At 36.5% G+C, this 26,046-nt stretch overlaps 1 protein-coding gene across 1 annotated transcript; it reads right to left on the bottom strand.

Annotated features, from left to right (window-relative positions):
- Positions 1-11,939: 11,939 nt before the first annotated feature.
- On the bottom strand, positions 11,940-19,125 carry LOC148193979 (uncharacterized). The gene is made up of 2 exons (XM_088097073.1): positions 16,742-19,125; positions 11,940-12,243 (listed from the first exon to the last, which is right to left on the bottom strand). Exons 1-2 carry the CDS (start codon positions 19,123-19,125, stop codon positions 11,940-11,942), a joined length of 2,688 nt encoding a protein of 895 aa, XP_087953199.1.
- Positions 19,126-26,046: the final 6,921 nt, after the last annotated feature.

Below are 26,046 nucleotides of genomic sequence, written 5' to 3'. Positions count from 1 at the left end.
AGCTTTGGAGTGTGCTCGAGTCTTATAAGGATGTCGTGGAAGTTTCGCCGTTGTTTTTTTCTTACACTTTAATACTGTTTTTATTAACTTGGATTAGATGAAAACGAATTATGCGAAAATGCAGAAATGATGCATGCTAAAAATAAACGGAAATCACAGAAAAGTTGAAAGTGGTAAGGATTTAAAGGACACTGGATAACCACGTTGGCGTGTAATATGTGAATATGAGATACAACACACCAAAAGGATGTTGGTGTTTGGTAAAGTAAGTATGGAGATATGTATCCATGAATGTCCAAGCTGCCCCAGTTTTTAGGCATGGATTTTGTTCATGATAGGGAACGGGTATGGAAAGGATTTACTGAAAAAGGATTGCCCCAAATGATTGTTTTCAAGCAATGCACACACATGTCTCAACAGAAAATGCTATTGATTATTTAAAATATTTGGTCACAAAACATATGATAATAAATTACTCAAAATGTAATGATTTCTCTTTCTATGTTTTTTTTTGGCGAAATGAAAATGATAAAACTTTTTGAGAAATATTTTTTTTATATTTTCCTCTTATCACATTCGTTTGTTTTTTTTTCAAGAAAATGAATTTGAAGAAAACTATCAACTGGGCCCAATGGGCTTAAGAAAAAGTTCTTGTTACAGTGAAATGAAAATGAAGTTTGGTATTTGCATTTTTTCCTTGTGTTTTGAAATTTTGATTTTTTTTCAAAAAACAATTCTTTCTTAGATAACATGATGTCAACCTGACTTATTCAAAAACATTTTTACTTTTATTTTTAAGATTCAAAATAGGTTACAAAGAATGATAATTTTTTATGATGAAGAAACATATCTTCCCATTAAATTATGATCGCCTTATTTTCAAAAATCTTAACTTAGATAAGTTGCCCCTGTTTTTTTTATTTTCAATTTTTTTTATTTTTTTTTGCTAAAAAGATTGCTTGCAATCACTTTGAGATAGTGCCCCTTATAAAATAATTTTTTTTATGGATAAAATGGATGATAGAAAATGATGAAGAAGAAAACTATTTTCACGATTTCATGTTAATAAATGCTTCAAAAAAAATGAAAGTTTTATTAATTCATTGGAGTAAAAAGCGTTTATTTTTCCTTATTAATTTATTCATTAAAGCATGATATTTTTGTTCTTGTTTTTTTTATTTAAATAAAAACATGACACATTTAGTGTTATGTATAAAGAAAATGAAGGAAAATGATAAAAATGTTGCTAATGCATATGATGCATGAAGATGTCTATGCCAAAATAACGATTAAAAGACAACATGTTTTATGTTTTTAAGGTAGGTCCAACGTCTTAAAGTCTAAGCATTGCATATGCAATCTCACAGGGAAAGCTTCCTAAACCTAAAATTGAGGCCACCAGAGCTATGGTCCTTTTCACAGCTTTTCCACAACAGTTGAAACGCAACTAGGTGTGAAATTGCATGTAAAGAGAACAGACACTGGCTGGGTTCTCACGATAGCCAAACTGGAAATAGTCCAGACGTGACACCGCTACACAACCCCTCTAATTCTATGTTACACTCAGGCCCGGGTATAGGGTCCCACTCATGATATGCACAATAATGATAATAATAAAAATAGAAAAGAATATAAATAAATTACAAAAATAAATAAAGACAAAACATATATAAATAAAGGGAAAAAATGAAATAAAATAAAATAAAGAAAAACCACATAAATTTTGCACATTTAATTAAGAAGGCCTGATTCTCTAGCGTCCCTAGTGGAGTCGCCATCTGTCCCAACCGGGATCGCGACGGGACGGCGAGCCGAAAAACAAACGGGTTTGAGAAAAAGGTTTTGGAAGTTGCCACCATAATTTATTATGGAAAAACCATGGAAAACCAAAAAATAAGACATGGTCTGCGAAAAGAGATTTTCAGGTTCGGGAATCGGTTACGCGTAAGGAAGGTGTTAGCACCCTATCGCGCCTGCCCAAAGGCAGTACCTTTAATTAAATGTATAAAGATTGACGTGGTTTTTTTTTAAATGTTTAATTTTCCCTAAAAAAAATAATATAAAGAAACTATTAAGAGACAAAAAAATATTTTTTGTTTCATGAACCCAACTAGATTGACCTTGGTCCTACGTACATCCATTTAATGGACAATCAGGGATCACAGAGTTCTTTATGTAGAAAAAGGTTTGTGAGTTTGTGTAAAAAAAATATTATAGATTGATTTGGATTTTTGAAAAGTGAACACGAAAAAAAAAGATTTGGTATAACAAGATTGATATTTTTTTATTTTTTAAGATTTTGTATTTTTTTATTTTTAAGAATGGTGGGACAGAGGAAAGAAACCGACCATAGGTCGACGCGTACTTGTACTTCAAAAATCATGATTTTTAAAAGAACAGCATTTGTGTACAAAAAATAAAACCTAAAAAAACCTTCAAATTGCAACAAAAAGATTAAAAAAAAAAGGTGTGAAGATGACGTACCTTTTCAGCTTTCAATACTCCCTAATTCTTCCTTGGTAATTTCTGTTGGCAGAGTTCCTCTAGCGTGATAATTTACTTTTCTCTATACTCTCTCATACCTTTTCTATCTCCATTATTTCATAGTGTCTCTCTCCCCTTTTTTTTATGGCAGAATGTGTATTTATATACACACATCGTAATATTATGGAAATCTTACCTTAATTGTGAATTAATAAAACAAAATAGGGAAAGAATTGCTTTAATTGTGAATTAAATGACAATAAAACAAAATAGGGAAAGAAATGGTCATGGTTGCTAGAAAATAATATTCAAAACATTGATTATCATTATTGTCAGAAAATCATATTTTCCTCTTTAAAAGCAACTGATGCAACAAATTATATTAATATATCATAATAAATATTGTTCATAATTATTAGCCATAATATTAATTCAAATTATTACCATATTAAACTAACATTTCAACAATATTGTATTAAAGCCAATATTTTATCCCTTTTTCCCCACCATTAATTATTATTATCTTATTTTTTTACTATTTTTAAAAAATTACTTACCCGGACGAAATTGGGTGTTGACACATCCATTAAGGATTAATTATCTCAAAAGCTTGACCTGCTACGTAGAAGCCCATTAACTATTTTATATCCAAAAAGGTGTATCCTCGTTGAGGAGTGTTAAATGCAAGGATAAATCATCATAAGACCAACACAGTTTCAGTCTGTATGTAACCTTGAGACAAACTCATTTTAGTTTTGATCCTAACTATTTTATATGAAGACTTAGGGATGAAAACTTTTTTAACTCACTCATTTAAGGTATCAATAAGATATTACTTATTTTAAAAGTAGATTAGGATTTCCCCATATGTCAATCAGAAGACAAAATTTGAGTTAAGGTATTTTAAATTATTTAAGTTTGAAAACTGATTAAATAGGTATTAGTAAGTAGATTGATTGTTTGAAGAAAAGTTATGGTTGTCAAATTAAAAGAAGGTTAAAGTTAAGGAATAGTGTACTTGAGCAAGGGACAGATAAAACTTTATGCTCAATAGGATCATGAAGAATCGAAAGAGACATTTAAAAGAAAGGGTCGGCGACCTATATTTATATAAATGTTGTTAGCCCTTAACGTATTTTATAGAATTATGCAGAGAGAAAAGTGTATGTAAAGACAGAGAGAGAAAACGAGATTTATTTCTCATTAACTACTGCTGAAAGTATTACAGAAGAGATGTACAGTAAAACAAGCTAACTGTCATATTGAAAGTTATGTTAGTTGGATTAACACAACACTCCTCTTTAATCCAAACTCTCTACGTAAGCTTCTCAACTTTTCAAATCTGATTTGTCTTAGTGCTTTTGTAAAAAATCCACAATCTGATCTTCTGTGGAATAATGTATCAGTTCCAATTTCTCTTTACTAACTTGATCCCTTAAGTAGTGAAATTTGGTTTCTATGTGTTTGCTTCTGCCGTGGAAAACTCAATTTTTGGACAAGCTAATAGCATATTTGTTGTCCACTAAGAGATGTACTGGTTTTCTGCAATTAATCTTCAATTCATCAAGGATTGTCTCCCGCCAATTACATTGGCACGTAGTCTCAGCAGAAGCTATATAGTCAGCTTCACAAGAGGAGAGTGCAACCACATTCTACTTCTTAGAACACCAGTAAATTGGTGCTCCCATATACTTAAACAAGTAGTCATATGTACTCTTTCTATCCACCTAGTCTCCGCATCAATCTGAATCACACCAAGCTCTCAACACTCCATCTGTGCTGTCAGACTTCTTGGGGAAGAAAAGACTGAAGTCTGCAGTTCCTTTTAAGTAACGCAAAATGTGTTTGGCAGTAGCAAGATGTGATTGCCTTAGATGACTCATGAATCTACTCACTAGTCTGAATCCATAACTAATATTCGGTCTACTATTACAGACATACCTGAGTGATCCCACAATCTGCTTAAACAAAGTAGCATCAACCTTTCTATCATCTACTTGAATAGATAGTTTTAAGTTTGCCATGACTGGTATATTGGCGCTGTTGCAACTTTCCATGCTAAATCTCTTCAACACCACATTAATATATCTCCTTTGATGAATGAACATACCATTAGTTTTTTGCAAAAATTCCAGCCCCAGAAAATAGCTCAGACTACCGAGACCTATCATCTAAAATTCTTCTTTCATTCTAATCTTAAATTCTTCAATTGCTTTAGCAGAATTTCCTGTTACAAGCAAATCCTCTATATACAAACAAATCAATAGAACACTCTGTTGAGATTGTTGATATCGGAGAACTGGTTTAGCTGAAAGGACAATCTCAGAGCTTTTGGTTCTTTATGATGACCACATAATTAATAACACATCTGTTGTTTATGTGTTACATGTTCTATGGGATACATGCTATATGTTTTAATCAATGTGTAAATCTGTTTAAAGCATTGAGAACATGATTGTGTTGATACATTGCATTTCACTGTGTTATATAATTGATTTTATTGGTGAATGCATGTCTGATGTTTTATAGAAGGAAAACCACAAGAACTTATGTTGAACTTTTAATTGTGTGGCAAAACAGCAGTTTTAAGTCGACTTCATTATGAAGTGAATTGTTGATGTATTGGCAAGTGTACCAAATCGCACAAGTAATATAAAATGGTAAGATCAAGTATCATATCCCAGAGGACTCTCGGCACTAAACAGTCGTGTGATAACTTAATTAATTAAGACTTAAAATAAACGAGATCATTGGTTTAAAATGCAAAGACAAAAAATTAAATATGAATGCCAATTGATCAATAGTAGAGTAACACAAAGATGAACGGATGTTGTTTAATATGAGTTGAATATGATTTTCGGGTTTAGATTTCACCAAGTTCCCTCTCATGTATATAAGAATTCTTCTTAATGCATTAATGTTAACGTCACTCATTAAAGTACTTAGAACCCAATCCCTTGGCGCAATAAGTCTGCCTTAATTCCTAGTTCGTGCAATTCCTAACGTTCCTAGAAATTAAGTCTGAAGATCAAGAGCTTAAGACGACCATGTACTCATACCCTCATCCTTGAGAAATATTACCCTTGGGAGAATTCAACAAGAACCTGAATTGTAAGGAACCTCCCGGCACTCATGCAATTCATAAATCATGCAATAAATGAGTTAAATAGAGCAAGCATTAGAAACAGATGAATTCCTTAACAAATAATGAATAAAGCATATAAATTAAGAATCAATTCAAGTACATGAGAATTCACAAGGTTACATCATTCACCAACAACAAATAGATTTTAGTTCCCCATAGACATGGAGAAACTATATGAACAATGGAAAAGCATGAGATAGTAAAACCCTAAGAGTAGAAGAGGAAGCTCTTGCCTCCAGATCTGCCTTCAGAGAGTAGAAAAGTTTGATGTTGTGTTGCTCCAGCCAGAGATATCAAACATAGAGCGCCTGGGTTCTTTAAATAAAGTTGGAAAAGAGTAGAAATAGGGCCCTATCCAAAAGAGTCAAAACAGAGCAAAAATTGGGCCGGATCTGCGATGCACGACGCCCGGGTGCCCCATTTAGGAGGGCGGCGGACGTCGATTTTTCCACGCCCAAGCCTCTTACAGCTCGCCCAAGCTTCATGCGGTTCCCTCTTCTGGTGCTTTTCTAGGCCTTTCTGAGATCTATATCCTTAGAACTTCATCTCTGCTTCCTGTATTAACTCATTTTCTATCAAAACAAAGGGAATTAGTCATAAAATCATCAAATTCAACCTCAACTCTCTTATTCACACAACTTAATGAAAAAGCATGAGTCCAAGCAAGTTTCTAAGTGAAAAATTACATCACAGATAACGGTATTTTAAACCGTTATCATAATCCCAAACTTAGAACTTTGCTTGTCCTCAAGCAAAACAAATTGTAAGTTAGCTTTTCAAAACAATCACTACAATGACTCAACCTTTTTCAAAAACTTTTTCTTCCAGGACAAGAGATCACTTTTATCAACTTAGCATAAAGATGTCAGTCAAGATGTGTAGATGTCTTAATTCAATTAAATTTAATGTGATGCTCATATGTTTCAACAAATGTTGTTCTTAAGAATGATCAATCAACCAAGCAGAGATGTAATCATAAATTCAGAGAACTACTCTTCACCAAAGAAAGTGTTTCACTCAAGCACTCAAAAGCGTATCACTCAAACACTCAAAAGTATATATTGAGGTGTTTGTGTTTCTTTCACTCTGCTATCACAATGTCACACAAATTAATTTTGCCTTTCATTTAACCAAAATCAAACATACTCACAAGCAGGTTTTTAGCACAAGGGCTTTTCTTGGCTTGTAACTTGGCTGGGCTAAGAAGAAACATGGTCTTTCAGGAATGCAAAATCCTTGAGTTAAGAGAGATATTTATGAATTTAACAATTACATACAGGTTCTCTTTTCAAGAAGATCTTTTTCTTATTCCCAACCTTTTCCCTTGCAGTGAGCTTTTCTTTTTATTTTTTCTTTTCTTTTGATTTCTCTTTTTCTTTTTCTTTGTGCTCACTGCTTATTTTTTTAGCAACCCAAACTTGAAGCTTTATCAATACCTCACAAATATTCTCAACTCAACTCAAGGTAAAGAATTTAAAACAGGGTCTTCAAAGCATGCTTAAGGCTAAAGGTTCAAAGGATGGAACAAACTATTCTCTTTTTATTTAGAAAAATTAATGAGTAGGCTAAAAAAATTAAGGGATAACAAAAGATGGCCTTGATCATATGAAACCTGCAAGCAAGTAGTTCAATCACAGAAAATTTGGGCAAAATCATTCATGCTTCCAAAGTAATAGCAATTATTCACAAGAAAACTCTAAAGCCCAATTCTCACACAGGTAAACTCTCAAGTTCCAACATTCAGAAAAACATCCTGGTCAGTATCTCAATTAAGTTTGACCTCAAACACCTGTTTCATACACTATGAGCCATCACCTGTATATCAGCACATCATGCATCATCTCAACATCAATCAATACACTAGAATATCCCAAAGCAATACTCATCACAAAACACAGCACAGTTGAATCAAAGCAATGTGGTTCAGTCAAGCAAAGTACAATAACAAAACAATTAATTAAAAAGAAAACAAATAACAAAACAAAAGATTAAAAAGAAAGGTTTAGAAAGTTGGGTTGCCTCCCAGTAAGCGCTTCTTTAACTTCACTAGCTTGACACCATCGTCATCATCATAGCATCCATCAGTAGATGTTGTCAATAACATCCATCAATAGATGTCCAATCACATAACATCCATCAGTAGATGCTAATATTTCTTATCTTCATTGATATCCATCAGTAGACACCAATCTTTCTCATCTTCATCGACATCCATCAGTAGATGCCTAATCACCTAACATCCATCAGTAGATGTCTAGTCAACGTCCTCTTCCGTAACAGCATCCATCAATAGATGTTGTCATTCATCATCCTCATCATAGCAACATCCATCAGTAGATGTTGTAGAAGCATCCATCAGTAGATGTTGTCATTATTGCCATCAGAAGCAACATATAACCTAAAAAAAAACTCAAACACACAAAAACAAAATCAAATCCAAACCACACAACTAAATAAATAAAATAAAAAATTAAATAAAACAAAATAAAAGATAAAAAAAATTCAGAGACTGGGTTGCCTCCCAGCAAGCGCTTCTTTAATGCCACTAGCTTGACACCATTAAGCTCAATCTGGATCACCCAATTCCAACTTTAATCTTGGTGTTCTCCTTTCTATCTCCACACCAACTTATCTTCAGTAGCTTCCTCTTTGTAGGCTTGACTTCAAGACCACCAATTTTTTCAAGTACAGATAAGGGCATCAAGTTGATATTGGACCCTAAATCAATTAGGGATTTCCCTCTTTCATGACTCCCAATAGTGCATGGGATATTGAAACTTCTCCGATCTTTAGCTTTTGGAGGAAGTGCCTTATGCAAGATCACACTGCAATTGCTATGTACCTCAGTTGTTTCCTCCTCTGGACTTTTTCGCTTTTTATTGAATTTCTTCAACTAGTTAACATAACTGGGGACCTGTTGCAATGTCCTAGTCACAGGAATTGTAATCTCCACTTCCTCGAAGATTTCCATGGATTGCTTAAACTGTCTTTCCTTCTCTTCCTTAGAATAATTCTTTGGCTAAGGAAGCGGTTTTTCGTATAATTCTTTCTTTTCTTCCTTATCCTCTTCCTTTCCTTTTTTCTTTTCTTTTACCTCACTCTCTTCTTTTTCTTTCTTTATATCTTTCTATTTTTCTCTCATCTTCTTCCTCTTCTTCCCTCTCCTTTTCTTTTCTCTCACTCTCTTCTTTTTCTTTCTTTTCCTCTACATCCTTCTCTTTTTTGCTCAAACTTTCTTTTATTTTTCTATCATCTAAAAACTTGTCACTCTCAGTGATAACGGTGTTGCACTCCTCTTTAGGGCTAACTTCCATATTGCCCCCAAAATGGTCCAGCTTCTAAATTATGTGATCAAGTTGGCTCCCTATCCTTGTGAATGCTGCTTGATTTCTTTTATGATGAGAATCAGACATCTTCATTATCTGTTGAAGTGTGTCATCCATCTTAGCCCATCTTTTTGATAGAGAGGGTTGTTGCTGCCATTGTTGTTGTGGTTCTCTATAAAATTGTCCGGCAGCATACCCAAATTGACTTTGATCCATGCTTGAGTGAGGCTCCCACCAGTGGTTGAAATTGCCTTGGTGGAATTGAGTGCCCATATAATTAATTTCTTGTTCGAATTGCATCCTGCAGACATTAGACAGAAAACCCTAGAAAATACTGTTAGCACAAAAATAAAAATAAAAATAAAAGATATGAAAATAAAATAAAATCAAATCAAATAAAATAAAATAAAGTAAAATAGAATAAAGCCAAAATTAATTAAGAATCACAAAAATATAATAGTTTAAATCGTGAGTCTCCGGCAACGGCGCCAAAAAGTTGTTGATGGATTGGCAAGTGTACCAAATCGCACAAGTAATATAAAATGATAAGACCAAGTATCATATCCCAAAGGACTCTCGGCACTAAACAGTCGTGTGATAACTTAACTAATTAAGACTTAAAATAAACGAGATCATTGCTTTAAAATGCAAAGAGAGAAAATTAAATATGAATGCAAATTGATCAATAGTAGAGTAACACAAAGATGAACGAATGTTGTTTAATATGAGATGAATATGTTGTTGGGGTTAGATTTCACCAAGTTCCCTCTCATGTATATAAGAATTCTTCTTTATGCATTAATGTTAACGTCACCCACTAAAGTACTTAGAACCCAATCCCTTGGCGCAATAAGCCTGCCTTAATTCCTAGTTCGTGCAATTCCTAGCGTTCATATAGAATTAAGTCTGACGATCAAGAGCTTAAGACGACCAAGTACTCATAACCTCATCCTTGAGAAACTATATGAATAATGGAAAAGCATGAGATAGTAAAACCCTAAGAGCAGAAGAGGAAGCTCCCGCCTCGAGATCTGCCTTCAGAGAGTAGAAAAGTGTGCTGTTGTGTTGCTCCAGCCAGAGATACAAAACCTAGAGCTCTTGGTTCCTTTAAATAAAGTTGGAAAAGAGTAGAAACAGGGCCCGGTCCAAAAGAGTCCAAACAGAGCAAAAACTAGGTCGGATCTGTGACGCACGACGCTCGGGCGCCCCGGTAGACGATCTCATGTAGGTCTTGAGCCTTTAATTTTGCCCAAGCTTTGGGGTTCGTCGCCCGGGCGGCCTAAGAGGCCGCCCTGGCGACAGACGTTGATTTTTCCACGCCCAAGCCTCCTACAACTTGCCCAAGCTTTGTGCGGTTCCCTCTTCTGGTGCTTTTCTAGGCCTTTTTGAGATCTATATCCTTAGCACTTCATCTCTACTTCCTGTGTTAACTCATTTTCTATCAAAACAAAGGGAATTAGTCATAAAATCAATAAATTCAACCTCAAATCTCTTAGTCACACAACTTAATTAAAAAGTATGAGTCCAAGAGAGTTTCTAAGTGAAAAAGGATGCATTTAGTATCAAAATTACATCACAGATAATGGTATTTTAAACTGTTATCATGAGCCGATTAAAACTCGTGGCTTTGCACAAACCATTTTTAAAGTGTGCTATGAGATTTTCAAAGTGAAAGTTTTTCAAAACTTTGTTTAACTGTGTTACCTAGTCAATTACATGCAACGTGCATTCAACTAAGTCTGTTACAGTTTTGAAATTCAGTTAATGCTTGTATTAAATGTTACAACGACTATATTTTTAATATGTTGACCATGCATTAAATGAGATTCGACTGCATTAATTGTACATTCAATTGACTGCATTGATTGTTGCTAACTGCTTTAACTGAAATGTTATATTCGACTGCATTAGTAGCTTAGTCGATTAAAGTGCGTCAGAATTGTGTTTATCTATAAATTCACGTGAATTTGATTTCTGTAAGAACTTTTGTGAATCTAACAGTTTGTGATATCTATTGCAGAAAATGTATTCTTACAGAAAAAGAGAAAGAGCTCTAAGAAACAAGAAGTGATCGTGGTGATCATCTACTTGTGGATTCTTAAAGAGCAAGTTAACTGCACTCACAAAAGGTTGATCATATCTGCACATTTGTGAATCTAACACTTATTGGAATGATTTGAAAGAAGAGTTAAAGTACCAAATATTTGGAATACAGAAAAGTCAACCAGAATGCAAAAAAGTCAACCAGAGTGTAGAAAAGTCAATCAAAGTGTAGAAAAGTGAACTAGAGTGCAGAAAAGTCAACAAGAGTGCAGAATTTTCGTCCCGCACTGCGTCCGGGCACCCCTTAGGGGCGCTTGAGCGCCAGAAGTCGTGCCCAGGCGCCCCTTAGGGGCACTTGTGCGCCAACAAGTGTCGTTCGACGCCCGAGCACCCCATTTAGGGCGCTTGAGCGCCAGTTTCGGGGGCTTGGACCTGTTTTCTGTTATTTTTATGTTCTATTGAAGGACTTGCACATCCTAGGTTTTGTATCTCTGGCTGGAGCAGCACAACACCACATTCTTACACTCTCTGAAGGCGAATTTGGATGCGGGAGCTTTCATCCTCTACTTTTAGGGTTTTGCTATCTCATGCTTTTCCATTATTCATCTAGTTTCACCATATCTGTGGTGAACTAAACTCTATTTGTTGTTGGGGAATGATGCATCTGAAACCAATGATCTCGTTTTCTTTAAGTCTTAATTAATCGAGTTATCACACGACTGTGTAGTGCCGAGAGTCCTGTAGGATACGATACTTGGTCTTACCATTGTATATTACTTGTGCGATTCAGTACACTTGCCGATCATCCAACAACAGACTTCTTAAACATCTTACTAGCTTGTTTCCCAACTGCACAACCTTCACAAATCTTGTTCGATGCAGTGATAACAGGAACTCCCTTCACTAAATCTTTGCTCTTCAACTGACCAAGCTCTTAAAATTCAAATGCCGGAATCTGTAGTGCCATAACCATCCTTCATCCTCAGTGTAGTAGCAAAACACTGAACGTCAGCAGCATTTAGATTCACCTTGAATGTTCTGTTTCTGGCAAGAGGAGCCTTGAGCACTAGACATTGTCTTTCATCAAACACCTCTATGTGCCTTTGCTTCATTGACATTGTGTAGCCTTTCTCTAGTAGTTGTCCCAGACTCAACAAGTTACTCTTCATTGTCGGAACATACAACACATTATTCACGTACGCGGATTTTCCATCCTTGCGTGTGATCAAGACCTTGTCTGCTCCACTACAAAAAAGTAGGGCATTACCGAAGGCCAAAAGCCCTCGGAAACAGCCCGAAACCGTCGGTAGAAGACATTTACAGACGGCTTATCGACGGCCAAAAAGCCCTCGGTAATTCTCTTGTCGCTAACATTTACCGAGGGCTTCTGCCCTTCGGTAATTTACCGAGGGCTTCTGCCCTTCGGTAATTTCCGAAGGGCAGAAGCCTTCGGTAAATTACCGAAGGGCAAAAGCCCTCGGAAATTGCCGAAGGGCAGAAGCCCTCGGTAAATGTTAGCGGATGTGGGTATTTACCGAAGGCCTAAAGGCTTCGGTAATGAGCAAGCGATGGTATTTACCGAAGGGCAGAAGCCTTCGGTAAGTTCGAGGGATATATCACAACCATTTGTATATGAAACCAACAACAAACCTGCATAGAAATTTTCATACCCAAACAGACCTGCATAACAATTTTCAAGCACATACAGACCTGCATAATGTGCATCTCAAAGATGAAATCATTGATCAATAATATCCATCATAGAACATCGATTAATGCATAGAACATGTATTTATATTAATAAGATATATGAATGTAACATAATGATATTCTAACATCCAAATTATCCAACTGATCTAACATCCATCCAAATTATCCAACTGATCTAACATCCATCCAAATTATCCAACTGATCTAACATCCAAATGATGTAAACTCCAAATGTGATAATATCCAATTGTTTCTATAACTTGATTATAACAAAATGAATTCAATACTGTACATAGTTATCATCAGAATGATCTTCATCATCCTACTCCGGTATAAATGGTTGGACTGCTGTGGGTTGGACTGAATTGGGTTGGACTGATGAGGGCTGGACTGATGAGGGCTGCTGAGGGACAGCGGGTGACGAGGAGGGTTGTGGCTAGGTCGGAGGGATAACAGATTCATCCTGTGAAGTACCAGGGCCTTGAAGTTTGTAAACTCTGCTCTCAAATCAGTGATTTCCTGGTCACGTTGCTGCAGTGCCTGCGTGAGGCGGAGAACGACCTCGTCAGGAGTAGTGGTGGAAGAAGAAGGTTGGTGCTTCAGAGTGCCTCCTCTCGATGTTGTATAGTTTGCAGCAAGTTGTCCTGCACCGTACACTCGTCCCTTTTTCTTGCCACCAACGATGTCGATCCAGCACTGTGTCCTACGGATGTCATCTTCTGCATTACTGACATCATCCGGTGTATGAGCTGACTCATGTTCAGATCTAACCTGTGAAAGTCTCGTAGAAAATTCTTCCTGTTGAAACATTAAAAGCAATGTTAGGGAATGATAGAATAACTTAAATGAAAAATTAGATGTAGGAATAGTAATAGTAATAGTGTTATTTGCTTACATGAGTCTTCCGAGATCTTTCATCAACGAATTGATTAGTGCCCTTCCTTACATGAGTCTGTGCAAAGACCTCATCAACATGGACCGCCCGTCCTAGAGCTTGTGCCTGTAACATAATTTAGAATTATAAGTGTACGTATGAAATAAATACATAACTTATATATGAAAGAAAAAGTTATGTAATGAAATTATACCATACGAATGGCATGCTCATGAATGGTGATCGACCCACCAGTATGCAGGGTGTCACCCCTTTTAGACGCTCTGTTCCTCTAGGCTTTGGCACATTTATTGCGAAACTCTACTGTATTCCAATGAGCCAGTAAAGAGTTCCAAATTTGTTCACCCAGCCAGTAAGGATGCTGTCCTGCATTGCGGGCATCCCTAAACATCTCTGACAGTCGATGAGATGCTTTCATGTGGAAATTTCTGTGTATCTGACTTTCATGTTCAGGTTTCCACTGCACCTTCATCTGTAACATTAAAGAGAACACACATTGATTACAAAACATACTCAAATAAGAGGGACAATTAGTTAAATAGATTGTTCACCTGAAAGCGCTCCCAGAATGGCTTTTTGTCGTCATCAGGTATTGCTCCCTAAGTAGGCCATGGACTTAGAAACTGTTGCTTAATTGAACGTGTGATGGCCTGGGAAGCAACCCTAGATGGAATAAACCTGGAGGATAATAGTCATTTGAATTACAATAGGGTTTAAACATCAAATTATATCAAGAGATTAAAAACTTACCCTTTACCATACGGCTCAATCCATGGTCGATCATGGAGGGGCGGGTCAAGACCTTCACCATCACCACTTGAATCTTGATCAGCAGATGGTGTGACAGTGTCAGAAGGCGGTAGAACAGATGAGGAAGGTATAGAAGTAGGGTCAGGGACAGGAGTGGGGGTTATAATCACAAGGGGAGGAGTGGGGGTTATAACCCCAGGTGGAGGAGTGGGGATTATAATTATAGGAGGAGGAAGAGGGTCTGTTGCAGGGGTAGGAGTAGGGTCTACAGCAGGTGTAGGAGGCTGTACTGTAGGGGTAGGAGGAGGCCCCACAGATGATGTACTGCCGGCAACAGTGGTAGGTAGTCTAGCAGGCACCCTAAGTACATACTTTGGTGCCTGCCGTTGCCTCTTTTTAGGCCTTGCTACCCCCTTTCCTTTATCAGGACGTTCTGAACCTTGTCCTGTCATTACTGCATTGAAATGGTTACAAATAAAGCAAAAAAATAGAAATGATTAACTAAGGATCAATGGTTTTTAAAGTAAATGTATAAATAATTGCATACAACTTTTAACATGGTATTTTAGATAACTATATTGAAATGATACTTCAATTTGCTACAATGGATATCAAACATTCAATCGTCGTCATCATGATCTTCATCTTCATCTTCTTCTTCATCATCGTCTTTATCATCATCATCTTCGTCTTCTTCTTCGTCGTCGTCATCATCATCATCATCTTCTTGTTCGTCTTCTTCTTCTTGTTGTTCTTCTTCTTCCTCTTCTTCTTGTTCTTCATCACCTTGTATTGTTGCTTGTAATTCATCTCCATCACCATCAGGGTCGACCAATGCGGTTATACGTTCAACTTCAATAACTTCTTGTGGTTGTGACATTTGGTCAAGTTGGTAGGCAACATCTTCCTCAACCTCATTTGAGTCAATGCGACCTCTAGGCTTGGTTTGTATTGCTACGGCCCAACCACGCTTGTCAATATTGCGAAATGGTGGATATGGCACATAATAAACCTGTCTGACATTAGTTGGTAGAATGAAAGGATCAAACGGTCCATATCTTAATCTCTGGTTGAGTTCAACAATATTAAAGCGTGGATCGACTCTAGTACCAGCTCTAGAAGGATCAAACCATTCACAATAAAAAAGAACTACTGATGGAAAATCATCAAGAAATCACATTGGACCTCTTACTAGAGCAATGGCTAGGAAGATTCAAGAAGAAGAAGGATCATCTAACATTTTACTTCTATGGAAGGTTACTTATAAAAATCCTTCTTCTCTTAACTAAAGCACTTATATTTTGTTTTGTAGGAATTAATAAATCTTGGAGACTATGATTGAGCCATCCAAGAAAAACCAAGCAAAGGAGCCAAAAAAAGCAAAGGAGGTGCTTACGGCATGCACCAGCATTTTCCACGTGAATTGGCTGATGTGGAAGGAAGCACACACCTTGCTGGATGAGCTGGAAAGAGGCATGGACTTTGCTTGATCAAAATAAATCTGAATCATCTGAATTTAGGAGGGAATTAGAATTAGAAATTAGGCTCCTCTTCACCTATAAATAAGAGGGCCTTTTCCTTGTATTGATTCACTTTTGAGCTTAGTAAATTGCTGCTGAAATTCCCTACCAGCCCTATTGCTCTTGAGTCATTTATTCTCTCTACTTTCTCTTCCCTTTCCTCTAGCTTCCTTCCATTGTAGGAAGGCCTTCTGAGCTGTGAGGTTCCCACACATACTCATTCCACTCAAATACACCAATCATCAATCAATCTCACTCAATTTCCGCTGCATCCACACTGCTGTTTTTCATCCACTACACCAATACTGTTCTCGGTTTTTTTGAAGCTCTGTCTGCAAGGCCAGGTCATTCAAGCATGGATAAGTTTCCATCAACTACTCTGTTTGGAGAAGTAGTGCTGTTGTACTCTAACTCATATATTTTATGAATGATGCCATAGAAGTCATCATAACAACCCTATGTTAGGCCTTTCACATACACACCACAATTTGATGTTTTCTTTCCTTTAGACCATTCATGTGTATGGAATTTGTAACCATTGATGAAGTAAGTGTGCCATTCTTTGACACATCTCATTGGCCAATTCGACAGATGTCTTAACTCTTGAACCGTGGGAGTTAATGCCTGATTAAAAACCTACAAAGGTACTAACAAAATTATAAAAGCAAGAGTCAAATTAACCTTGCTCTAAATGTAGGAAAAAGTACGGACCTGATTTCTAAACCAATGGGGAAACTCTGAGTGTATTCATGCAGAAGTATTTCCTTCTGCGACTTGCTCAGCCACAACAAATGAGCTGGAACAAATGAAATTCATTAGTGAATAATAATTCAACTGTTTGAAAGATAAGAGATGGATGATGACATACTCAAGGTACAGCTTCACTTCATTGCAATTGATTAAGACATGGACATGAGCAGAGTTGAATTCAACCTCAGTTAACCAATGAGTGAATTCTTTCCCTGCGTGACGGCCTGATTGTCGGAACACTGATAATGCACCTTCACGTGGTTCAACTTGCCATTGCATTTCATTTCTGACATGAGTGGGGGACAACATGAAGTTTTTGAAATAATGTGAACAAAAATACGTTGTCTCTCTGTGCAAGTAAGCTGCACAAATTGAGCCTTCTACTCTAGCTTGATTTCTAACTGAACGTTTAGATTCTCCCATAAACCTTTCAAATGGATACATCCACCTGTATTGCACAGGTCCCCCAAGCCAAGCTTCATATGCAAGATGAATTGGAATATGCTCCATTGAATCAAAGAATGCAGGAGGGAATATTCTTTCTAATTTGCACAGAATAATTGGGATATTTTCATCCATCTTTTTAAGGGAATTCTCCTTTAGTGTCGTGCAACACAAATCTTTAAAGAAGTTACTGATCTCTATCAGTGGATTTAACACGTGCATTAGCAAACAACTGAACGCAAGAGGGATTAAAGTCTCCATGAATACATGATAATCATGACTCTTCAACCCTTGAATAGTACCGTTCTGAACATTGGCACATCTGGACAAGTTAGAAGCATATCCATCTGGCATTCTAAGCTCCTTGATCCATCCACACACTATTCTTGCCTCGTCTTTTGAAATGGTGTAATTTGCTTTTGGTTTAAATAATCGGCCGTTACCTTGCGCCTTCAACTCTAAGTCTTTTCGTCCACAATACAAAGGTAAATCTTTTCTTGCTTTCTCATTATCTTTTGTTTTACCTATAACATTCATAACTGTGTTGAAGACATTGTCAAAGAAATTCTTTTCTGTGTGCATGACATCGAGGTTGTGTCTTAGCAAGTTGTCTTTCCAATAGGGAAGTTCCCAGAATATGCTTCTTTTAGTCCAATTATGCCATTCTCCAAACCCTTCTATCCTATTCTGACCAGATTCAGTGACTTTTGGATAGTCTTTCACTCTTCTCCAAACGTGTGATCCAGTGAACTTGGGCGGGGCCATATCCATTTCAACTTGCCCTTTGCGAAATGCCTTTTTGTTTCTTCTAAAGGGGTGATCAATGGGCAAGAACCGTCGATGGCAGTCAAACCAACTACTTTTCCGACCATAACTCAATTGGAATGACTTTGTATGTTCCATGCAATGTGGACAAGCTAATCGACCATGCGTGCTCCAACCAGATAACATGCCATACGCTGGGAAGTCATTAATAGTCCACATCAAGGCTGCCCTCATAAGGAAATTTTGCTTCCTTGAAACGTCATACGTCCAAACACCATTCCATAACTTCTTCAAATCATCAATCAAAGGTTCCAAATAAACATCAATCAATGATTTGGGATTAGATGGACTTGGTATTATACACGATAGAAACATGTAAGGCTTTGTCATACACATCTCAGGGGGTAGATTGTATGGGGTAACTATCACGGGCCAGCATGAATATGGTGATGCAGACGCCTGAATGTACGGGGTAAACCCATCAGAGCATAGACCGAGTTTGACGTTACGTGGTTCGCTAGCAAAGGATGGATGTTTACGATTAAAGTGCTTCCAAGCTTCACCATCAGAAGGATGACGCAAAAATCCCGGAGTTTTGTTACCATCATGCCATGTCATGTGTTGTGATGTTTGCATTGAAGTAAACAATCTTTGTAATCTTGGAATTATAGGCAAGTAGAACATGGACTTTATTGGAATTGGTTTTTTTTGCCTCCGTCCAGCATGCATTGTATGATATCGAGGTGAGCCACAAAACTTGCATTCAACCAACAATGCATCATTTTTGCCACTGTCATTGTCATAGAATAACATACATCTATTAACATAACAATCAATCTTCTTGACATCCAATCCCAACTTTGAAACACATTTTTTGGCTTGGTAATAATTCTTCGGCATCAAATTGTTTGGTGGTGTCAAATCTAACATCAAGTTTGTATAGAAGTCCACTGCTTGAATGGGAACGTTCCAATTAGATTTGTCAGCCATGAGTCTAATGCACACTGACAATTTTGACTTAGATGAACCTTCAAATACAGTTAGATTTGCCTCTATAAGTAAATTGTAAAACCTCTGCGTCGTTTCATTTGGAGGCTCTTCATCATGACTATCGTCTGCTTCTTCAGCATGGTGACGAAAAGCATTGTCGACCATCTCTTGCATATAGGCAAATTGATCTATCTCAGATCTATGTACAATAGTATTCGAACCTGATGCAAGCCGTTTTTCAGCTGTAGTGGAGGTCGAAGGAATTTCTTCACCATGAAATGTCCAGACCGTGTAATTAGGCATGAACCCTTTTTGGTAAAGGTGAACTTTGACGACTTCATCTTTCAAAATCCTTGTACATTCGCACTTGATGCATGGACATCAAATCCCTCCATCAAGGGCATAATATTGATATCGTCGGGCCGTCTCCACGAACTCTTCAACTCCGATGACAAAAGATTCCTTCAAACCTCTCCTTCCACTATAACAACGGTCGTACATCCATCCACGATGGTTGGGAAAATGGGCCATGTTTTGTGACAAGCCAAACAAATAAAAACTTAGCCAAAACATCAACACTCCATGTGACATAAGTAATAAACCTATTACTACTCAAGTCGAACATGGAAGGCAATTTGAACACTATTGTCATAGGCATTCAATAAGGGCATGCAAAGAGAAGTCCTCATAATTGAAATGCCTTAGACATCCTAAGGGGTTGTGTATTAAAGTTGGAGGAGACAACTTATTACTACTGAAGTTCTCTTGTCTAGAGTACTTCCAAATATTTTGTAGGTTCTAAGTGTTTATAGTATTTTTACCCTTCTCATTGCATTGAGAAAGTGTGTAGTACCATAGGATTTTAAATGACTACTTAACTTAATCAAGTTATAGCCTAATAAATGAAAGACAATATACATGAACATACAATATAAACATCAACATAATTTAGGCAATCAAATATCTATAAAAGCATGGATATAAACTATAATTTGTGGTTTATGAAATTCTTTGCTGTTCAATAGTTTACTATGTCCATTTCACTACACTAGACATGTTAGGATGTTCACATTAGTTGAAATAAGGTTACATTAGGTCTAATTTTAGGTTTAAGTAACCAAATTTTGAGATTTATGTTGTTTTTGTACTGTGAGTTTCTAATTAGATACGTTTTACCATTCTAAACTTGTTAGGACAGCTTCTTATAAGTTTCTTAGGCTAGTTTAGTGCAGTTTACAAATTCTAACCATTTTAGTGCATTTTTAGTACTCATTTTGAAGAAGAAAAACTTGTATTGGGTGTCTATTTTCGTGCAGCAGCGATGTTGTGGTATTTCGCAGTTTTAACAAGTCCTAATTGTTGTTTTAAACTTGTTACAACATTCAAATTGAAGCCAGATTCATCTATGTGCAATTTGCATATTCAAACCTCATTTTTTAGTGAAATTGGGAACTAAAAGGGTGAATCTGCTATACAGTTTCGTTTTGAACCCAATTAGAGTTCAAACAAGTTTAAATTGATGAATTCAAGTTGCTCCAAGTATTATCAAAGAGTCAGAATCACTTATGCACCAATTCACTTTTAGAACCACCAATCTTGGATCAATTTTTTGGTGTAGAGTTGAAAAAATTTAAGTGCTGTTTTGATGAAGTTGGTATAAAATTCCATTTTGCTTGGAGCAAAACATGTTTTAGTTTTTCTTGCTTTCTTCATCTGTTGAAGAACCTTTCTTAGAATCAATTTGAGTGCCTACTTCTATTCTACACCTATTTCTATTAGTTTTAAGCTTGTTGGCATGTTAAAATTGACCAATTCAAGTCAGATTTTGGTGTTGTCCTTGTACATTTCTAGTCCAGCTTTTGATCTGCTTTGGTGCTAATTTATGTGTACAATAGTGGTGTTCTCAAGACTTTGAGGTGCAGTCCAGTTTTAGAAACATTTTCCAACTAAGGTGGCATCTTAGGAAGTGGAGAAGGAGCAGAATTTGTCAATTCAAAGGGGGCTGTCCAGCAAGGAAAAAAGATGAAATTGGCAACTCCGAATGCCGAATTTTGAGTTCTAAATTGTTTCTATAGTTAGGTTTGTTCATTAAATTTCATTCCATTAATTTAATAATCCAGAATTGAATTTGGGCAAACAAAATAATCAAACAATAGCTGGAAAGGGATTCAAAGGCCTTTCTTCACATGTTTGGGGTGAAGGATAAATCCAACATAGTGCTAGTTGAAGACCCTATTAGTCAAGAGAAGAGGTTGTTAGAGAGAAGGAAGAATGCTAAGATGGAGAAAGTGCAAAATCAATCTCAGAAATCAGCTTGGAAATAGATAGGCTTGCAGGGAAAAAATAGTGTTGTGGTTGCTAATGATCAGTGATTGGATTTGGTTAGGTATCAACATTTGAGTGAATTATCAACAAAGGTGGAAGATTTGCACAAACATATGTGCTTAATTTGATTGAGTTATTGCTGAATCAATTGCTTAAACTAGATGGTATAATGGTTGTAGAGGTAAAAGGAAGAAGGACACTAAACTTGATGATGTTAATTTTGCAGCAAGACTGCCAAGAATGGAAGCCATTGCGCAGGGCCTTTGGGGCAATGTTTGACTATAGCAACCCTCCAAGTGGTGAAATCTACTTGAGATTCCAAGTCAGTGGCAGTGCAGGGATTTATTGGGTTCAGTCGAGGAATGCTATCTGTAGTGATCCTTTTATTTTTAGATAATAATTTTGGTTGTATGTAAACATAAAGAGAAGTCTTTTTTCTTTACTGACTTCTTTAATCTATATAGTGTATAACTATATCATGATTTTATATATAAATTAGGTATGTCTTATGATTTGGATTATGTATAACTATATTGTGTTACTCAATTCAAAGGGGCTGTCCAGCAAGCAAAAATGTCAAAATTGGCAACTCCTATAGTCAATTTTTGAGTTCTAGGTTCTTTTCGTAGTTTGAGTTTGTAATTAGTTGGGTTCTAGGTTCTAAGTCTAAAAACTCTTACATATTTGACAATCAAATTCAAAGGATTCAAAACAAAGTTTGACAAAACTCAATGTATACAGTATCATAAACTCCATTCAACATAACTTAACATTGAAAGTGGACATTCACAACATTTTATAACAACATCAAATTCATGAAACAAGAATGAAAATAACATATCACATATATAATCATGCAATTTCAGTTTAGGTGACCATACCTTAGCCTTTGTTATCCTTTCCTGATCAAGTCTTCTTTGTAAACTCTCTTCCTCCCCTTCTGGCCACAATTCCTTTAAAAACTCACCTGAGACATCAAATAGAAGTGTATTTAAGGTTATTCATTAGATTTTGTTCCATTAATTTAATAACCATAGCAACAGTTTAAGCATTACCTAATAGTATCCAAAAAGGAATAATAATAACCAACTAAAACATGACCAAACAAATTTATCATACTGCACCAGAATTCAACAAACCAAATTCTTTGAATTTTGACAACTTTTGGCCAAAGAAATTAATCAAAAAGTAGGTTCAAAAAAATTATGCACTACAGAAAGCATCAATTAATCTCTACTCCAACTCTCCACTTCTTTGAGCAAACAGTAGGTTCACTAAGGATTGTCACATTCTTTCTTTGAGAATGAAGAAAGCATCAATTAATCTCTGCCAAAGCAATGAAACCAGACAAGTTGTTATCACTTCTCTTCCTCTGGTTGCATAGATTTGTACTTATGAATACATATGTCTAGTTTCACTAAATCCAAATAAGAAAACAAAGTCCTGTAGACTAGTTGCCTTTCAATTACAATGTCTCATCCTTGGAATTTCAATCCCAAAAATCACATATCACACTCCTATGGATGGTTGGTTAGCTTATAACATCAACATAGCAATTTGGAATCAATCAACTAACTTTTGTCAACTATGCTCATGAAAACAATAGCTAGTTGTAGCATTTCTGTTGCCTAAAGCATCACCTAGCGTCAAATTCCTAAGACAGATAGGGTTAAGAAAAAATTATAGGCCAATCAATATAAGTTAACACAACAACCTGCAAATCAGTGTCAACAACTTTTATGACGAATTAAAGTTATTTCAAGATGTTTGCCAGCCAAATCAAGCTTAAACAACAACTATAAATCATATAACATAGTTTAAATTCATACAAGTAATGCACAAAAATCAGAGAACCACAAGCCATCTTAGACGTATACTAAATGGACCTAAACTAGGCATTTTAGGTCCCTAAATTGGACAATAATACTATAGAATTAGCCCCTAAAAACCCTCTGCAACGGACCATAAAATGCTACTCCTGCTAGACCTAAGGTTGCAACCACGGGAAAGTAGAATGCTCACCTTATAGGACCATTAAACCTTGCTAAACTAGGTAACTTACTGTTGCATAATAGCGTCAAATAACATGCTTAACCAACAATGTACTTTAACATCCTGTACCGTCCAACAACATCCTTAACCAACAATGTACTTTAACATCCTGTACCGTCCAACAACATGCACACAACGCCAATTTCAGGAATAAACAGAATGAATAATGCTTATCAAGGAAAGTGAACAAATTCCTCTCATAACAACAAGATAATTTGGACAGTCTAAGCATATGACAACCCCAAAAATACATGAACTCATTACAACCACATAACTCAATTGAAACCAGAACAGAGCAGTCCTTACTACTAGTAGTAGCGTTTTTCTAGAATATATTGTCCTAAATACATCAAGTATAAGCACCAATCAGACCTCAACACATAAATAAATATAACAACAATCATTCAATCCTTAAACTCGTGAAAATAGAGCAGTTATATCCCAGACAAACCCAACATACAATGTCAATGTATTTCACTTAACAGCAAGCAACTTTAAATATGAGCAACCATATCCTAAATTTCTATAACATGACAACACTGAATTAAGCATCAAACTTCTTCTTTTTAAATTATAACCCAGTGTCATGAAACAGTCATGTACCAATATTTCAGTGTAGTAAAACATCAGACATGCAATTGAGTACCTACTTCTATTCCAAAAAGGATGAGTATAACTAGCACCCTTGCCTGCCTACAAACATGCTCACACAAACACCAAATTACATACTTAACAGATCAAAAACAATAGCAAGGATGTCCATGCAGACTCCCATTTTTCTTACCATAATATCTACTATCTTGATACATGAAGACAAACAAAAAAGGTACTGTATATATCAAAAATACACACTAACTCACCCTTTTCACACTGCTACTCCTTCCACAATCCAGACTCTGCTTCCTCCACCGCCCAAACCACCCGCCTTCAACAACACTTTTAAACCATTCAATCAATATCAAACTTCATTGGTAATAAACACTTTTAAATAATTAAAAATAACATAAGCTTTGCAGCCATACAATTGAAATAATTATTGACAAATAAAAAGTACAGAATCAATTATCTTAGTTAGTAACCACTTTGGTTTTTTAAATTCTTTTAAAAGGAAAGAATTTTATTCATTTTATAACACTCTTGATTCTGAAATACTTTACAATCTCAGTACATGAGGAAAGAATGGATAAATTTAACAGAAATCAGGGTCATGGCCAGATCATCTCCATTTAACAAGCTTCTGCTGGTTCAATGTTTAAAGCAGAAGGGTAGTGCCAATCACAGGTGATGCCACAAATGACGCACCTGCTCTAAAACATGTAGATATTGGACTTTCCAAGGGAATAGAAGGCACTGAATTGGAAAAGGAGAGCTTTGGCTTTAGCCACTAAGGAACCTACTGATGATGTCATGAAGTTGCCACCTGTAGGTAGAGTTGAGCCACTAGTAACTACACTTATGTGGAGGAACCTGATTTCACAGGCATTGTACCAGGTTATAGTACAACTGGTTTTAGAATTGAGGGGAAGATCAATCTTTCATGTTACTGACAAGGTGAAGAACACGATTATCTTAAATTCTTTTGTCCTCTGTCAAGTGTTCAATGAGTTAAATGGAAGGGAACTGGAGAACAAGAACATATTTAAGGGAGTTGGTAAGCATAGGTTGTTCATTGTAATTGTGAGCCTAACTGTTGTTCTTGAGGTAGTGAAGGTTAAGTTTCTGAAACAATAGCCAATACTGAGAGATTGACTTGGGAGCAATGGGGTGTTTGTGTTAGCATTCCAGCTTTGTCTTGGACAATTGGTGTGCTGGTGAAGTGTAACCCACTTGTTCACAAGAAAAATTAGTACAAACCAATAAGTTATAATCTTCATCTACTCAATCTTCACCGGTTGCTTTTATTTTCCCTAAACTACGGCTAAGGTTATTTGAACCTTGTCACTGGCAGGCCAATGCCTTAACCCTCATTTCAATTACAAAATAAAAAACTTTCTCGAACAAACAACATCACACAGTGCTGCCACAAGAACATCAAACAGATTGAAGAACAATTAAACTCAGAACGAATTTTTAAACGCACAACTTACCTCAACCAAGATAGCCCTAGACGATGGCAACCTTTGTAGACCACGACAGCGACAGAAGCCCACAGTGGCCCCTCCAACGAAGTCCGTCGACCAAGTTCCTTTAACTTCAGAGCACACTGTGGTGAGGTCGCCAGAACACCGTCGTCAAGTCGCAACACCAACCACCACCCTCGACCAGCCCCCTCGGAACAATTAATTTCGTCAACCACCACCCTCCTTACCGTCACTATCCTAACGTCAACACACCAATTGCAGCAACAAAGATGTTAAACTGCAATTCTGAAGTGAGAGAGAAAAATTTGGGGGAGAGGTTCTGCGGAAACAAAAATTGGGAGAATAGAGAGGGAAATCCCAAATTTTCATTTCATTAGGTCGATCAATATACCGACGGCCTATCGACCCTTCTGTAAACTTAAAAAGCCTTCGGTAATCAACCATTTCCATTACCGTCGGTACATCCTTCGGTAAGTCAACTTTATCGAAGGCCCCAGAGGCCGTCGGTATTATTCCTTCGGAAAATAACGCTTTTCTTGTAGTGCTTCTTCAGCTATGATCACACTTATATTTGCAAATCTTACACTGCTCTTTATACTCGTATCTAGATCGATCAGCCAATCTCTCTTACTCGTCATGTGATTGGAACATCCCATGTCCAAATACCAACTCGTTTCATCCTCTGCATGGCTCGATTCTTTCGAAAGCAACACGTGGTCATCTTCACAATTACACTTGTCCAGTGCATGACTCACTTCCTGGGTAC

The sequence above is a fragment of the Vigna umbellata genome, chromosome 8, assembly GCF_029865625.1.
Source record: "Vigna umbellata cultivar VRB3 chromosome 8, Vumbellata_1.0, whole genome shotgun sequence".
Taxonomy (NCBI): domain Eukaryota; kingdom Viridiplantae; phylum Streptophyta; class Magnoliopsida; order Fabales; family Fabaceae; genus Vigna; species Vigna umbellata.
This window is presented reverse-complemented; position numbering and strand designations above follow the sequence as displayed.